The sequence below is a fragment of the Sitophilus oryzae genome, unplaced genomic scaffold (genome assembly GCF_002938485.1).
Source record: "Sitophilus oryzae breed Bouriz unplaced genomic scaffold, Soryzae_2.0 scaffold_154_pilon_pilon, whole genome shotgun sequence".
Classification (NCBI taxonomy): domain Eukaryota; kingdom Metazoa; phylum Arthropoda; class Insecta; order Coleoptera; family Curculionidae; genus Sitophilus; species Sitophilus oryzae.
In genome coordinates, this window is record NW_022146225.1 from 1,427,155 (window position 1) to 1,446,134 (window position 18,980).

Sequence of the window (18,980 nt, forward strand, 5' to 3'; positions counted from 1 at the left end):
GATTTATTAAAATTTAACAAAGTTATCTATGTTTGTGACAAAGTGAAATTCAAAGATTACATGAATATTAAATACAGGGTGGTCCGAACTGTACTCCGGCTACTTCGATAGCATATTCTGCAGATAAAAATAAGTAAAAAAGTTCGTATAAATGTATGTCCTAAAATGCTTAGTTTCGGAGATACAGGGTGTAGAAGTTTCATTTTTATTTCGAGATTTTTTCCCAATAGTTTCTGAAGTAACGTCAATATTTGGATGAAAATTGGTGTCTGGAAGTTTTTTGACATGAGAAATTTGATTTTGATGTCAATATGCTCCTATTTGTAGAGGGCGCCACCTACATGTGTTTTAACTATTGGAAGAGTAATAACTTTTCGTCTGTACCTGTATAATATACATTTTTGTGATTTTTTACGTAAAAAATGTTTCTTGGTAAAAATCGCTACGAGTAACCGTTTTCAAGATATTTAGAATTTATTAGAATGGAAATTTTAGAAAAAAAATTAATTAATACGTGGAGTACAACAGAAAAAAACTTAAACATGCTGCAAAGACAACAAAATAAAAAACTAAAAATATTATTTAACCTAGATAAACCAACACCAACAGAAGAAGTATACCAAAAAACAAAAGAATTAAACATAAGACAATTAATAAAATATCATAATATATTACTTCTACACAAAATCAAAAATAAATTAATAAAAACAAATATTTCTCTAAAAACTAACAAACAAATACACACTTACGAAACTAGAAGAAAATCAGACATCAGAACAGCCAAGAGAACTCAAAAAAAAACTTTCACAAAAACTAACAACAGAAACTACCACAACCAAAAGAATTAACACAATTAAATTATAAAAATTTTAAGAAAAAAAAATAAAAACATGATATTTGAGAAGTGCGTATAAACGTAGACGACATAGACCAATTTATAAAAAAAGAACAATGCCTTTGATACCACCTGCCCCGGGAGAGTCTTGAAAGTCTTCAAACTGTTGCAGATGAAGAAGGACGCAACCAACAACTGCCACGAAGATAAAGATTAACAATATGATTGAATTGTATAGTTTTTAAACAGTTGTATATATTTTAGTTAATAAACGGTTTAATTTAACTTAAAAGAAATAGTCAATATATGTCATTATATTGACAAAAAATAAACATGTTGAGTAAACAGATATTTGAATGAAATGATAAATTTGGGAACTTCTTATTTTTTTAAATTAATCATAAATTTTTCTTCAAAAAAATGATGATAAAACAGTTTCTGATGAACTTTTGGCACAAAAACATTTCAAAATTATGATTTCAGTCTAATAACTATTTAGTCAACATCGAGGTCAACATGTTTAATGTATGTCAATGATGACAGGTATTGATAGTTTCGATTCCAAATATATCGAGAACCATGACTCGGTAGTAGTTTTTGTCACTTAAACACCAAAATAATTAGTTTTTTGCACTACAATAATAAATAATACCAAAAATCAAAGAGTTAAAACCAAAAATCAACCGACAAAATATGAAACGGAATCTAACCCAATATCTAAGTATGTACAGCTGATGAAGTAAACAAAAGTCCGCCCCTAGGCTGATCTTTTAAAGAACGGCAGTGCTCTGAGGCTGTGAGACTGTATGATAAGTAATAACTCACTATAACAATCTACATCTACACGGACTAGTGAGTCTTGCAATTCGATATAACCATATCAAGGGACTTCTCAGTGTAGTAATTTCATTTAACACAAAAATTTCCTTTTAGACGATAATTTTCTCTATTTTCAAGGTGGTTCTAGCCGTTTTAGGGCGAGACACAGTTAGAAATGAGGTCAGAGCAGTAAATTTCTTCTCAAAAACGGTGGCCATTGCCACATTTTGGCAAAGTATCGTAGTTTCCGGGGCAGGATACGACGAAGGCCACAAAACAATCACTTTGCAAGCGTATACTGCAAGGTTAAAACTGTGGATTAGTATAAATTTCAACTTAAAAGAATGACTAGAGCGTTCCAACATTTTTGCTGTCAAAAAAATGAGACAGCTTGAGATATATAGTTTTGAAAACTAACTAGTTTTAACGTTATACAGGGTTATTCGCTACACGATTAGACTTTTAGAAAGGGTAAGTGATAGGATCGTTGGAGGACTACGAAAGCTACAATTTAAAATTATTTTCAAAAGAGTGTCTCAAATAAATAAAAAATATCAAAGTTGTATTTTTTAAATGGAACACCCCGGATCCAGGCAAGAATGGGACTCTATCGACAACAAAGTGTCTTGTCTCTGGGAACTAGGACAGAAACAGGACACTCAAAGATGGGAAATTCTATCGAGGGACCTCTACTCCAAATGAGATCGGACCAAATGACCTCTCTTTATCACTACCACAAACCATTCGAGGTGAACAAAATGGATCGAGGAATGTGGACAGATATAACATTCCTTCAGGATGGACTAACCTGGTATACAGACGGGTCAAAGACCGCTGAAGGAACCAGGAGCTGGAGTATTTGGGGAAAGACCAAGAGTAAGTTTATCCTTTTCCTTGGGTAAACACTCAACCGTATTCCAGACAGAAATCTTCGCCATTCTACAATGTACGAGAGAAAACAATAGAAGAGTTTATTCAGGTAAGCTCATCAATATATGCTCAGACAGTCAGGCGGCACTTGGGGCTCTTATGAGCCCAAAGGTATCGTCGAGACTCGTCTAGGAATGTCTAGGTGAACTGGGAGCTCTGGCTCGAAGGAACAGAATTAAATTATTCTGGGTACCGGGCCACAACGGCATCCAAGGCAACGAAAAAGCCGATGAGCTAGCTAGGCAAGGATCATCGGCATCCTATCTTGGTCCAGAGCCAGTACTGAAAAACTCTGGATCAGGGAAAATCAGAATGTCCACTGGAGAAACAGACAGGGGTACAGGCACAGCAAGGCTTTTATCCAAGGACCTAGCTCTAAAACCGCAAAAGAGCTGCTAATGATTAGCAGGAATAAAGTGCTGATTACAACAAGCCTCTTGACAGGCCACATGGCTGTCAAATGTTACCTGAACAAGCTCAACCTGTATCAAGGAAGTCTTTGCGGCAGACTCTGCGATAAAGATCCCGAAACAGCAGAGCACATATGTCACTACGAGGCTCTGGATCGCAAACGACACTTTTTATTTGGGAAAGCTAGGCTAGAACCGGAAGAACTATGCTCCCATCCTATCAAGGACCTGCATAAGTTAGTGCAGGGCACAGGGATAGGAGAATGGGTGCAGATATAGAAAGGGGACAAACACAATAGGTCTCACAGGTCGCAGTGTTTCCGGTGGAGGACGGTCCCTTGTTGGGAAAAAAATGGAACACCCCGTATATTATTACATTTTTAGTTTCTACGATTAAAATAAAGGTAAATTTGATTAAGGTTTACCGCACTTTAATCTTATTTACGATTTTGTGAAAATGCAGTAATAATTTTAATGCTTTATTTCTCGAGGCGTATTTAAGTTTTTAAAACCAAATATTGTACTCATGTTTTTCTATTTCCTAAATTTTGTGCTGCAATAATAAAAATAATAATACCTATACTAAATTACAGAGTGTCTAAAAATTTATATTAAATAATTACTAGTTTTAAACGAGAGTAACTTGTTTAATTTAAATGGAACACCCTGTATATTTGGAATCACGTGAATGAAACTGTATTATACGATTTTTTAACTACTAAGGGCTGGCAAAGGTTAGTCTTGGGTCAAGATTTCCGTATGTAAGAAGAGTACAATGCGTTTATAATGTACTGAACAAAGAGAGGACAGTAAACACGTTGCCAAACGTATGAAATAAACCGAGAAACTGTGCACATCGCTAAGAGACGTGGAAGGGGAATTAGCAGATTTGTCGCAGTTGACCGGTCGACCCAATCAATACCTCTGTCAGTACTTAAAGTTCTAGGGAAAGGTGTACATCATGCGTTCAGCTTCACGATTTAATTACGTCTCGTGATACTTGATTTGTTTATTTATTAACGAGTCGTTGTAATTTTCCCTATAGCTTGATTTTTTTTAAGTGCAAGCTAGAAACACTTGTATTTTTGGTAAAAATAAGTGGAATTGAGTGGGTGTTTGACAACACCCGTCGTTCGAAGTGGAATTGAGTGGATGGACGACAACAGACTAGCAAAAAAAAGCGCAACAAAACAACCCAATTGGAAAAAGGTCGCAAGGAAGGCCGCCAAAACGGTGGAGAGAATGCTGGACGTCGTCCTCCGGGGAAGACTTGTTAGGATTGAACAGGCGATAGCCTACCTATATGGGCAACCATAATAGAAACAAAAAAAAAAAAAAAGAAAGAAAGAGTGGGTGTTCGATAGCGGTCGCGCTATTAGAACTCTGAATTCAAAAATCGATATCTCGAAATCTATTAGAAATAATAGATTGTATTTTTTTTCAAGAACTTTGTTAATATTTCTGCTGTATTTTCTTTGTAGACAGTATGTGAAAATCTTTATCAATAAAAAAATTACACGATTGCTGAAAATTGCTACGCTCTAAAAGTAAATGGATGGATTGTTTACAATTTTTGAATGGAAAAAACAACCTTATCGATTTTTTCTTATGTAAACATATTGTAAAATATCCGATCTTGAAAATAAAAAAAAGTTTCAATATCTAAAGTGGTTCTTGAGTTATGGCCTGTTATGTGTTAAAAAGTTTTTAAATTATCGCGATTACTGATGTTTTCTCGTTATAAAAAAAATTACACCCTAACGATATCCTTATAATTCCATTTCAGATGCTCAGAAACATCTAAACGTCTAATGATTTTATCTAGTTATCTCTTGAAAAAAAAGTCTTTTAAAAATAAGCGGTTTGCGATCGTGATTTTACTTTATTTGATAGGGAAAGGCGTATCGGCAACGCCGCAACAGCACACCGTCCCGCGTCGCGTCAGTCGGTCGCATTTCTCTTACTCCGACTTAATAAGATCCCTATGCGATTTACTTCCACATATGTAAATGCCGACCCAAAAGTAACAGTTGCCAGCACGGTATATCTTTCAGTTTTCCTATATAATTTAGACCTCATTTATCAATATACCCATGGCATATTGTTTTTTTTTCAGAGTGAAGTTTTGCTACATTGAACAAAGAAGCAGCTTTAGTCACTTGAAGATATTATGAAGCAAGGTGTGAACATGAAAAAAATGAAAGGAGGTATTCCGTCGACATGAAAAATGCCAGTTTGGGACACCTGGAGTACATTCTTCAGAGTGTTAGTGTTTCTATGGGTCTCCACCAGTGTCACTCTCTCTTTGCAATCTGTGGTTAGAATAGGTAAGATGTTATTTCATTTACACACTAGCAAACCAGTATTTATTTAGGTTTAGTTATTTAGATTTATGTAGACACATTAAAAGTAACAATAACTATAAATTATTAACATCTGTAAATGCTTTTCTCTATATTCTATTGAATTAGAAATAGTTTTCAATTTTTCATTTAACATCTATGACGTCTTTCATTAAAATTCTGGCATTGCTCCAAAATATTTCATAGCAATATCTCTACCTCACCTGAGAACCTTAACGATTACTCTGGAAATGTAGCAAAAAACTTAACTAATACCATATGTCCTTCTCATGATCCACTTTCATATCTCTCTAATGATAATGTAAACTTACACAGTTTCTTTTTTTCGCCCGTAGTTTTAGAAGAGCTTCGCAGTACAGTTAATACCATCAAAAATAAATCCTCATCTGGGACCGACGGACTAACTTTAAAAATGTTTTCGAATCTACCAGAAAGCACTCTGAATCACCTAACTACTTTAATAAACATGTCATTCCAAAATGGTATTTTTCCAAAATGTCTTAAGACGGCAATAATCATTCCTCTACATAAAGGAGGAGACAAAGATGAAGCTTCTAACTATCGCCCAATTGCACTCCTTCCAACGCTATCTAAGATCATAGAACGGTTGGTTAAAACAAGGCTGGTATCTTTTCTGTTTAAGTACAAAATACTTACTGAATATCAATTTGGATTTATAAGCAAAAAGTCCACAAATAACGCTATGTTTTCCCTCCTTAATTAAGTTTACTCCAGCCTAAATAGCCATCATTCTACAGCAACAATTTTCTGTGATTTTTCTAAAGCGTTCGATTGTGTAAATCATAAGATCCTAATTAATAAACTGCAGCACTAGGGGTTCAGGGAACATCTCTCGAATGGTTTAAGTCGTATCTGAGCAACAAAAGTCAGCTTGTGAGAGTGGATACCACGTTGTCTTCTAGCAAGCCAATAGAATGTGGAGTACCACAAGGCTCAGTACTAGGCCCTATTTTGTTTCTTCTTTTTATTAACGACATTGCTAACATAAACATCAGTGGCAAAGTATGTTTTCTTCCGGACGACACTAGCTTCACTTGGAGCAACAAGAACGTCACGGCACTTCATAGGATTATATCAAATGACTTAATCACCATTAAATCATGGTGCGATTCGAACCTCCTGAGTCTCAACATTTCTAAAACTAAAGCGTATAAAAACTCGCTGCAGCCTTTTGTACTTAGCAACACAACCATTGACGTCGTAAAATCTGTAAAATTCTTAGGGCTTGTTGTAGACAATTCTCTGAAATGGGACATGCATATCGAAGCTTTGTCGAAAAAATTAAGCTCTGCCTGTTTTGCATTAAGATCTGTTTCTAAGGAGTTTAACTTGTCAGTGGCTAGAACTGTTTATTATGCAGTTTTTGAGTCGCACCTCAGGTATGCCCTTCCATTCTGGGGTACGTGTTGTGCGACTCAATTTGACCGCATTTTCAAGCTCCAGAAGAGAGCTGTTCGATATTCACTGGGACTAAACAGCAGAACTCATTGCCAGGACTTTTTTAAAAAATTAAAAATATTGACTCTTCCTTCCTTATTTATATTTGAATCAGTTTGCCTAATACACGTAAGCATGTATCAGCTTCTCAAGAAAGGCCATCTCACACTTATCCACTCAGGAACGCGGAGCAAGATCTTTATCTACCTACCCCACGCTCAGAGTTAGTTAAAAGTTCAATATTATACAACTCGAAAAAAATGCACAATCACCTGCCATTTGAAATCAAATCCATAACATCATTTTCTTCATTTCGCACAGCATTGAAATCTTATTTACTAGACAAAGCTTTCTACGCCGTAAATGAATTATATTTTGAAAATCGAATTTGATCTTGTAAACACTGGTCTAATGTTTGCTATTGCTATATTTACTGATGACATCGAAATAAATTTATTTAGAGGTCATTGATATTTATATTTACTATAAACTAACTAAATATTTTTGAATATTATTTTTATTTTTTTGTTCTTTGACATTATAAACATTTATAAATGTTTATATTAAACAATAAGACAATATTATTTCTATAATGTTTTATATTATCTTTTGTTTGTTTGTGTACCTTGTTGTTTACTTTGTTTGTTATGTTTACCTTTGTCTACAAATTGAAAAAATTTTTGACAATAAAGGCATTTATTTAAATAGATGAAAAGCATCTCATTATACCTCATAATTACAAATAAGATTGAACATCGCAGTAGCCTCTGTCTTGTCTTTCCACGAGCGACAAAGTTTGAAGACTCCGTAATCTCACGGGCAACCTGATTAAAACTTGATTAAAACTTGATAAAACTTGCTTGGGCGTCGATTAAAGTTCGAGGCACTTTGCAAGACAAAATTTTGACGATGCTGCTAATTTTGTAAACTAGATTTTGCCAGCGTTTAATAAGTAATCTTTGTCGTTTTTTTAAGATATGACAACAAGTACCTGAGATATACAAACGAGATGTAAAAAAATGCGAGGTTGCCACTTATTTGAATAAAGTTTTTTCAAATTTAAAAAATTTCCGGAGTTTATTCAAAAAATTCGAAATACTTTAAAAAAATCGCAAGAAATACCTACATAGATAAAAAATATTTGTACTCATTTAACATTCGGCCTGTATAGGAGGAAGGTAAACCTACATGGCTCCCCTTTCGGGGTTTTTAATAATCTTTCCATGGCATTTCCAAGGCTGTTAGGAACTAAACAAAGATCTCCGCCTCAAGTGATGAATATTTATGAGAGACGCTCACTGGAGGCATCAGCCATTTGTATTTGCATAAAATTAATAATTTAAAAGGGCCTAAACTGTCGGAAACTGATATTATTCTAGTGCTACCTGTTGCGCGTTTACCTCAAGTTTTCGCTACCTTGTTCTACATATTTATAAAGGAGGGTGTAGCCACTTTATTTCTCAATTTAATGCCGATATATTTTACATATATATATATATATATAGTTATTTTACATATTTTCTTTTAATCAAAATATTTTAGGATACAAAAATAAATAATAACAAAAATAAATAATAATAATCAAAAAAAAACCTTTTTAACAACACTTAAGGGACATTAAGGGCCATTACTACCGCTTTGCCGTTCAAAATATTCTAATAAAGTTGCGATGAGTTTTTTACGGCTATTAAGCTATCTTGTACAGGGTGGGTCAAATTCGACGCTTTTAAATGGAAACATCCTTTTCTATAGGAGATAGACAAAAACTAATATCGGTGTCTGGAGCTCAATTTTTGTCAAAAACATGATGGTGAAAACCGCATATCGATATCTGTTACCGTTTCGGAGTTACGGGGTGTTTTTCACAAATATGCATTTTTAACAAATCGCTGTAACTTTTTTGCTATAGAAAATTTTGTATTTTTATGAAAACATTTCCAAAGCACCTTTTTACGTAGAATTTAATTTTTTTTTAAGTATAATAAAGTAAAGTATAATTTTTTTAAAATTAATAATTTAAGAATTATCAACAGAAAATTTGATTTTTTATATGGGACACCCTGTATATTTTTAATCTATTGAAAAGAATTTAAAATTACCTTTCCAAAAATATAACACACTTGATATTTTCCTCGATTCCTCTTCGAGATATAGAGTATATAAAAATTCGCCCGCTTTAAATAAGTAGGCTTTGAACGGCACCGGCTGTAATGCATAAAAAATCTAGCTGTGAGCATCAATTAAAACGAAAATAATATTTGCTATGAGAGATGCAGAATTTTATAACAATTTAAAATATTTTTAACCAACATCAACACATTTAAACTATATCTAATAACAATAAAAATAAATAGCAAACCAAGATATGAGATTTTGCTACAGGTGTTCGACATATCGACCGTCTTCTGTTATGGACAGACGGGGCAGTTTTTGAACATTTCTCGCGGAATTCATTAACTCAGTAGGGGTGAAAGATACCCTCACATAACTGCTAAGTATTTCTAATTCTTGTCTAGATTATACGCAAGAATAAGGAACCTTTATGCTTCCGCAAAATATCCATAGGATTAGATCCATGGGCACTAAGTCAGGCGGCCTCGACGGCCAACCGCTGGGATCTTGGTTAGCTATTCAATTATTCTTGAAATTGGCTGCAAAAATTTGCTGATAACTTCAGCGTTCAGAGGCGGTGCGTCGTCTTGCTGGAAAAATATGTTTTCGAGTTCCATTAAGGGCATATCATCAATAAGGGGTCCAAAGCCTACTAGTTAAAAGTGGCAAACTTTTAAAAATTCTGTATTTCGAAGGGGATTATAACAAAATATCAAATGTGCTATATTTTTGGAAAGGTAATTTTAAATTCTTTTCAGTTAATTAAAAAAATAGAGGGTGTCACATATAAAAAATCAAATTTTCTCTTAAATTATTAATTTTAAAAAAATTATACTTAAACCATTAAATTCTACGTAAAAACGTGCTTTGGAAATGTTTTCATACAAATACAAAATTTTCCATAGCAAAAAAGTTACAGCGATTTGTTAAAATGCACATTTTTGAAAAACACCCCGTAACTTCGAAACGGTAACAGATATTGATGTGCGGTTTTCACCATCATGTTTTTGATAAAAATTGAGCTCCAGACACCGATATTAGTTTTCGTCCATCTCCTACAGAAAAGGTTGTTTCCATTGAAAAGCGTCGAATTTGACCCACCCTGTACACTTTAAAAGAGGTTCTAAAAAGAACAATGTTTGACTGCAAAGTCTGCTAGTAAAAATATTTAAGCTTAAAGTATGACAACACAATTCATTTTAACGAAAAACCCATAATACACAACTAAAGTATCAAAACGAATGACAATGTCAGGAAATAAATAAATAAATGTAACAACTGGACATTTTTTTCAGAAGAGCTACCTAAATAAAAAGTGTATTTTATACTAGTATCGTAAAAAAACACTCTTTTTCATAATTGATTTCGGAAATAGGTTGTGGTTATTATATCCTATGAAATAAAAATCTAAAAAAATCAAATAGTCTTCATTTCTATTTTTCAGGTGCAATCTTCACTGAAAACCAGAAAGGTAGTGCAGCTGAGGTAGCTTTTAGATACGCAGTGTACAAAATAAACAGAGACAAGACTCTATTACCACGCACTTCGTTAGTGTACGACATCCAATATGTGCCAGCAGATGACAGTTTTCACGCAAGCAAAAAAGGTAAAGAAACACTGAGTAAAGGAGTAATTTTAAAAAATATTTTTTGCGGATGCTCACCTGGTAAATGAATTCTGCAAAAACTGGAAACCAAACTAAGTTAAATAAATTATTATGTTCCTACACAGTATTTTATTTATAGGTTTTAATGCTTTAAAGTATAATAATAAATTTTCGTTGACAACAAAATAATCTAAAAAATCTACGAAGATTTCTTATTATAAACTTGAAAGATTATGATTCGGTTCCTAATACACAAATTTTAAATTTTTGGCGCCAGTATATAGGTATGAATGCAACCTACTATATCGATAATGCGCTCATAGTTCGGGTTAGACGCCAAAGGCCGCGCCACTAACTTAGTCTTCAAAAATTAACGTTGATCGGTCTCTAGCACTTTAGTTATTAATGTTCTCTCTGGGTGTGCCGAAAGAAATACTAAGAATATTGCTTCGGAGACAGTCTTGATGACATATTTTAGCGACATGGCAAGGCAGAAACAGCCATCTACTCTTTGGGCTACGTACAGCATGATACGGACAATGCTAGAATTAAGGGAAAAGACTGACATATCAAAATATCACAAACTCGTCGCTTTTTTAAAACGCTAGAATGTAGGTTTTAAGCCAAAGAAGTCTAGCATTTTTACCAGACAAAAATGAATGTACTCGTATTAAAATCTTTAATTACTATTGTTAATCTTCTTATTTATTTTTGTTGATGTTAGACAAGTATTTAATAAAGATAGTACAAGAATATTTTGCTTAATTAAATGAGGCGAGAAATAAGAAAAACCGAGTGAGGGAACTAAGTGAAATGGAAGAGGGATGAAATGTAGATAATTTAATTTTTCAATTTTTTTAAAAGTCAGTAATGTCAATATTACATACATATTTATGTTTATTATTTTATTTTCCATTAAATAATATCAAAATAGGTCATTCTCCATTCATACATCATTCCCCAGATCCATTTATTAACCTCCGTCGATTTAAAAAAGATAACTTGCCATATTTAGCTGATAACCTCCTTTGCCCATGTTTTTTTCGGACTTTCATCCGACAGGAATCAGCAGGGCTAATGTGAAAATAGTAGCGATAAATCAGGGACCGCTTAATCAACCCGTTTTTTAATCCTATATCGTTTGCCTCGTGTCACTTTTTACTCGGGTGTTTTTGATGTCGATGAAGGTTAATAAAGCTAGGGTAATTTAAAGGTAATTAGGGTAATACAGGGAAGTCTTGTAAAACATTTTAGCTTAATCAAGGATAGATTTGATAGAGTTATTAATTTCAATATCTTTTGTTTTGTTTTCCTTTACTGCCATCTGGCATATGTCTCTAACCAAATCATAAAAATAATATTTTTACTATAATTATCCCAATTTAGACTTAGACGCCATATTATTATAGTTTTGTATTTCTGTGAATTAGGATTTTAAACAACGTTGCAGTTTGTACTAAATTAGGCTGCTAGCCAACGTCGGTATCCAAAGTCGTTTCGACCCAAAAATTATTCTTCTCCAAACTAGTGCAGTTGGTCGCGTGACACAACGTTGTCCCGACGTCCAAATGCTGCTTGGGATATTTCCTTCGGCCACACACCCGTTTTACCCGACCCCTGAGCGATCCTAAAGTACAGCGTAATAGACTCCTAAGCATGTTTTTAGAGTTTAGTGTTTCTTTTTACAGCTTGTCGACAAGTCCAAAACGGAGTCTACGCAGTTTTCGGCCCCTCAGACCCCCTGCTGGGCTCACACATCCACTCGATCTGCGATGCCCTGGACATCCCTCATCTTGAAACCAGAATCGACCTTGAAACAGACGTCAAAGAGTTCTCTATCAACTTGTATCCTGCTCAAAACCTACTCAATTCCGCCTTTGAAGACGTTATGAGCTTCTTGAATTGGACTAAAGTGGCCATTATATACGAGGAAGACTACGGTTGGTATTTATTTATACAGGGTAACCAAACTTTAACAGGAAATAACCTAAAGAAACCAACTCTGATTATTATCGTTGCTGAATTGTTTTTACAGGACTGATCAAGCTGAGAGAACTGGTAAGGTCGCCACACAACAAAGATCTGGAAATTCATCTGCGACAGGCGGACCCGGATACGTACAGGGTGGTCTTGAAAGAAATCAAGAGCAAGGAGATTCACAACATTGTTATAGACACCAGACCGTCTAATATGCAGTTGTTTCTTAAAGGGGTAAGTCCAAAATTGCAGTGTCTGATGACAGTTGTTTAATGAAGTGACCAGTAAGCTTAAAATGTCGATATATGAATGTTATTTGGTGTTGAAAAAGTTATCCAAGAAGTGATAGACATACTTTTCTAATATTTACAGATGCTTCAGCACAACATTTATTTATATTTTAGGTTTAGAGGCTATCGATTCTTTCATTAAGATGTTGCACTGGTTCAAGTCTACTTTATAGTCTGTGTTCCATGAATGCTGACATTTTTTTTGCAAAAATCTCTTTTTTAATAATCTTTATGTTCTTTAATTCGAACATTTAAAGGTCTGGTCGTTTCAGAAAAAAAAATTCACAGTCGCGTTGAATTTTGTATCACATTTTTTGTTCAAAGTTCGGTAATTTTGTATGGCTCAAAATGTGTTACTTAAAAAGTGATAATTATTCAAAATCGTTGTATATTATCAATTTTTTTAAAGTTTTGGAATTTTTTTTTCGAATATTCATATTATAGTTGGTTGATAGTGATGATATAATCAGGGGTTTCATAGTGAGTGATATCAAAATGGGAATTTTGATTAAAGTTCCACAAAGTCGCAGTCGCCAGTTCAACCAACCAACCATTAGTATTATACTAGTCAATTTTATGTTTTCACAATCATTTTAATATTTTCTTTTTATTTCTATTTTTGCTTTCTTTTTTTTTATGTCTATTTACATATATCCAACAAAATCTACACAATAACAATAAAAATAGGTTCATTAGATCTTTTTTCAAAGAAAAATAAAAAGGCAGTGACTTTATTACTAAACACGTACTACAACCGATTTAGAGGAAGTTTAGAGCCATAAAACCGATACTTAAAGGCTGAAAAGGCTCAAATTTACAAAGGAACACTCGATAGCACAGTGAAAAGCCATAGAAAGTGGCATTTGGTTATCGGAACATCGGAAAAAGACTTAAAAAGAGTGTCTTAGCAAGTCTTAGCCGTATATTGTAACCAAGGGCAAGAAAGTTCGTGTACAGGGTGGCTCAAATTCGACGCTCATCATTGAAATTACGGAAACCGTAAGAGATACATGATCGGTTAAATGGAGGCAAAGTTGCGCAATTTGATGCTCAATAAAATGCCGTATTGCATTTTTTGTTGTTTTTTTTTGTTTTTTGCATAAAATTTGTTTTTTGCATAAAATATTCTGGTAATGGAATTTTCTGTACGAAATGTCGGCAAATATCAAAGTGACTATATATAGCGTTTTAAGAGTGATGAAAGGATTTAATTAAATTGAAAAAAAATCAGGTCCGTATTTAAAAAAATTAAGTTGATGATGGTCGCCAGAAGCCAAAACGTCAAAGTCAATATTTAATCACACAGAGTTATAGAGATATAATTACATCCCTTCGAAAGCTAAAGAATAGGAAGAGCCCAGGGCACGATGATATCCCAAACGAATTACTTAAATATGGCGGCCAAAGTCTCATACAGCAGCTAACATCCCTGATTCAAAAAATTCTTTACCAACACAGGATACCCGATGAATGGCGAACCAGCACCACTATCTTGATGTTTAAAAGAGGAGATAAGAAGCTGCCCTCAAACTATAGAGGCATAAATCTTCTAAGCACCACACTAAAACTTACGACAAAAGTGATAACAACCAAAATAAACGACTTAACATGCTTAGCAGATGAACAGCAAGGTTTCAGATCGGGCAGATCATGCACAGACGCGGTTTTTGTCATAAGACAGATAACAGAAAAATCAATCGAATATAACAAACCAGCGTATATGTGTTTTATTGATTTAGAAAAAGCGTTCGACCGTGTGCAGCTAAGAGACGTTGTACATCTTCTTTACAATAGGCAAATCCCACACAACCTCGTTAAAACCATACAAAACATATATGAAGCGAACCAAATTCAAGCTAAAATTAACGGGGTCCTGACCAAACCAATAAATGCAGGCTGTGGTATCCGACAAGGTGACTCCCTGAGCCCTCTTCTTTTCAATATCATTATGGACGAAGTAGTAGGAAATGTACGTTTACTGAAGGGATACAGTATGGGCGACCAGGAATTTACTATTCTATACTATGCCGACGACGCCGTATTGGTAGCTGAAAATGAGAACGATCTACAGCGCTTATTACATCGATTTAATTGCACTGCCAAATCACTTATTATGATAATATCGACTCAGAAAACTAAATGCATGACGACATTAAAAGTACCACTAAGATGCAAACTGGAAGTCGAGGGCAATGTTATTCAGCAAGAGATGAAGTTTAAGTATCTAGGCATAGAAATCTCAGGATATGGTGATGTAGAAGCGGAGGTGCGAGAACGGACAACGAAGGCAACCAGAATAGCAGGATGCCTGAATGATACAATATGGCGAAATAAAAACATTGAGTTGGAGACTAAAGCGAGAATTTACAAGGCAACGGTACGACTAATAATGACATACACTGCAGAAACTCGACCTGATACAGCGAAAACTAAACAACTATTAGAAACAACCGAAATGAAAGTACTACGCAGAATAGCTGGAAAGACGCTTCTGGACAGGGAGAGAAATGAAAGCATAAGAAGAGCGTGCAAGGTGGAAAATGTAAATGAGTGGGTACTCAGCAGAAAGGAAGAATGGAACGAGCATATCAGCAGAATGGACAACAGAAGGATAGTAAGAGTTTGGTTTGGTTTGGTTGGCACGCGACAAATCACCGCTAGGTCGCAGAAGCTTAGGACGTCCACGAAAACGATGGAGCGACAACTTGTCAGTCTAACCGGTAGAGACGACGAAACCAAACAGGCGATTCGCCTAGTATGAAAAAGGAAGAAGAAGAAGTTATAGAACAGAAAAAGTAGCCATGAAAATGTGTTTTTTATTTTAAGTTATAAATAATATACTATATAATATATATATATATATATATATACAAATAAAGCCAGGAAACAATATAAAACAAAATTGAAAATTCCGTTTTTTTTCGAATATATTCGGAATTTTTCAAAATGCAATACGGCATTTTATTGAGCATCAAATTGAGCAACTTTGCCTCCATTTAACCGATCCGGTATCTCTTACGGTTTCCGAAATCCCAAAGATAAGCGTCGAATTCGAGCCACCCTGTACAGAGTGTCTTAAATTCTTATCACTTCATTGGGATCTCGAAAACTACGTAGATGGAATAATTTTAAAAGTACCCATATCTATAAAACAGAAAAAAAAAATAACGCTAAACTCCTTAAATTCCCCTTAAATTCCTTGCTGTCTTAACATAGGTACTTCACAGGATGTTTCAAACTTACACCAAAATATCAACATTTTGTTTTCCCTCGTATAATTGACATTGGTAGAAACTTTAATTTTTAATTTAGAAAGAGATACTAAAAAGTCAAATCATTTAGCTACATATTGCTTGAAAAATCATCAAAATCGGCCCACTGGAACAAAATATATGTTATGTATGCCCGTTGTTCGTGTCGGTGAGTGTATTTTATATGCAACCGTTGTCTCACAGCCATTTTTCTCAGCTTATAATCTTTTTATTCTACACATGCTGTGATGGGAGGTGTTTCGTGGAAGTAATCATCCATGACTAATCGCTCAAAAACATTAGTTTCTCAAAAATATGTGTATTTTTTCCATAGCAACTGTAAAAATGGCCTTATATCTATCAAAAATAGTAGATAAAATAGTATTTTAACCGCAAAAGTAGATTAAATGATACTTTAACAGCGAGGATAGGTTAAAAACTTTATTTCTTCTCGCACGTTTTTTTGTATTCCTTTTCATAAGTTGTTCGGGATTTAAATGGAATTAGTTTGGATATGGCGTTTGTCGCCTCAACCTGAATATCTGTTGGTAATTTACTTATTTCGTTTTGAGCCATTTCTGGCTCCAGTTCAACCAGCAATCGACACGAGAGAGAATTAAAAAATATTGACTCAAAACTGACAACTAAAGAGACAGCTTTATTTATTTGTCAAATTACATAGAAACCAACACCAATCCAGCACAATATTTTTTCTACTCTTAATAAATTCCTTCAAATAATAATTTCTGAATATTTTTTAAAACGTAACTCGCTATGGAAAAAATATTGTTTACCAATTAATACCATTTTATCGTCTGGTATAAAAATAACTTTTTCTTCATTAAATAACAAAATTATAAACTTCAATATTTATAAAGATATATTAAATGTCATTAATTCAAGATCTTTTCGACACATTTTTCCAGATATTGCAATTGCAAATGAACGATTACAAATACCACTACGTATTCACTTCCTTCGATATAGAAACTTTCGACTTGGAGGACTTCAAGTACAATTTCGTCAACATGACAGCGTTTAGAATAGTTGACATCGATCAGATGGCTGTCAGGGAGGTTCTGAGGGACATGGGAAAGTTCCAGGCCAATCAGGAGATCAGTATGATCAATACCAGTTTCATTAAAGTAAGTCTTACCATTTTTTATTTATTATTAACTTATTTTTTAAAATTGATCAGCAATATATCACACAATCTAATTAAAATATTGTATTTTTATGTGCACTGTTTAGACCTTTGAATAAGAAGACTAAGGAAAGAGCATAATGGTATCCATGTATTCATGCATGGTGGGCGGAAAAAGCACTCTAGGGTGGGGATCCTTGACAGTTCTGTTTGACGATTCATTTGACACATTTGAATTTGATTTGAAATTTTGTGGATTTGTCAGTCTTTACGGAACTTATTTTATGTTATTTATTATTTATTCTACTACTGATAGTTGTATAAAGGTAGTAAATCTAGATGGAAATTGTGGCAGAACTTAAATTAACAGTGACACTATCGCGATTTATCGAAAAAGACTCTAAAATAGTTGGTTGTGTAGCGTGCGGTAGATCTCGGCAAAAATCGAGTGAAATAATGGAACAACTTTTCGCTAGTAAGTGACTATATAATATACATACGTGTAGTAAACCGATCATTTATGAAATTCACGTAAATTAACTAACTATATATTTTTTCTTGCATTTTTGCTTTTATTTACTACTTGTCAAAGATTAGGTCAAAGAATTTAGATACGTCAATTTGACTTACCTGCTTCAGTAGCGTATCAGATGTTTGTGTTAATAAATATTTATATATATTATCTATTTTTATTATAATAATATGTTTTTATAACAATTTAATAACTACCAACATTTATTCACAACGTAAAATAAAAAAAATTAATGAGTCTACCCCACGTCTACCCTACATCATAGTTTTACATTTTTTAAATAAAATTAGAACGGCACTGATAAACCGGAATTTAAGTCGGCCATATTTGAGTCCCATCGCGGTGGACCTAAGATTTTTGATATGCTCCTTTCTTGGTCTTCTTATTAAAAGGTTTATACTTACTTTGTAATCGATATAATGGATTATTCTCTTATATCTATCTGTTTGTGAGACTCACTAAAAGTAACTTGGGCTTTTTTATGATGGGTGAGTGAGTCACTGTCAAAATTAAAGAACTTTGAGTATCGGTGATACGTGTACTATATTCCGACATTAATGAAACAACCCTTATATGTTCATACCAATTAAACTTTTAATCACGTCATTAAGATTGACCGGCACAGCGTTGCCCACTTTTACATATTTTCTTTTAATTAAAATAAACTACTCAAAACAATTATCGCATATTTTCTAAAAAAAAATATTAATTTGAAAAACAAGAAACTTTGAATTTCCTGACGATTTTAATTGGTATATAGTTTCCACAATTTTTTGTATAGTAGAATTATGTTAAATAGTTAATTAATACTATGCTTGATGTAACATTACGAATTTCGGCGTTCAAGAAGCACTAAATTTTCTGTTAAACACAGTAAATCAAAACAAAAAATATTTTAACCAACGCAAACACATAAATCAAGTCTCCTGATCCGTTTTTATCGTCATAATAAATCTCTTTCGATGTATTTTCTCCAACTCCACCAGAAAAATATAGTGGTCCCTCCACTATATATTCCTACTATTTATACCTTATTCGAAATAGTTATATTATCTTTCTCTATGCGATAGAGTCCGTAGCCAAAACGGCGAAACAGAGGAAAGAGCAGGAACAAGCAACGAAAACGGGAGTAAACAGATCCATCTATCAGGGATAATGTGTGCGCACATGACATTAGACGACTATAGAAATAATGAGACGAAGTAGAAGTTTTGCATATTAAAACGATCTGTTCATCATTCTGAAACCTCTTG

At 33.8% G+C, this 18,980-nt stretch overlaps 1 protein-coding gene across 6 annotated transcripts in view; it reads left to right on the forward strand.

The window, feature by feature from the left end:
* The window catches only part of LOC115878981 (glutamate receptor ionotropic, kainate 2-like), a 63,350-nt gene that overhangs the window by 17,212 nt on the left and 27,158 nt on the right, over positions 1–18,980 (forward strand). For all 6 annotated transcript variants that reach the window (XM_030895591.1, XM_030895592.1, XM_030895594.1 and 3 more), the window contains exons 2-6: positions 5,111–5,321; positions 10,372–10,533; positions 12,222–12,473; positions 12,569–12,744; positions 16,978–17,196. In XM_030895591.1, coding sequence (XP_030751451.1) covers positions 5,222–5,321; positions 10,372–10,533; positions 12,222–12,473; positions 12,569–12,744; positions 16,978–17,196 — 909 coding nt within the window. In that variant the 5' untranslated portion in view covers positions 5,111–5,221. The remainder of the gene's footprint in view (positions 1–5,110; positions 5,322–10,371; positions 10,534–12,221; positions 12,474–12,568; positions 12,745–16,977; positions 17,197–18,980) is intronic.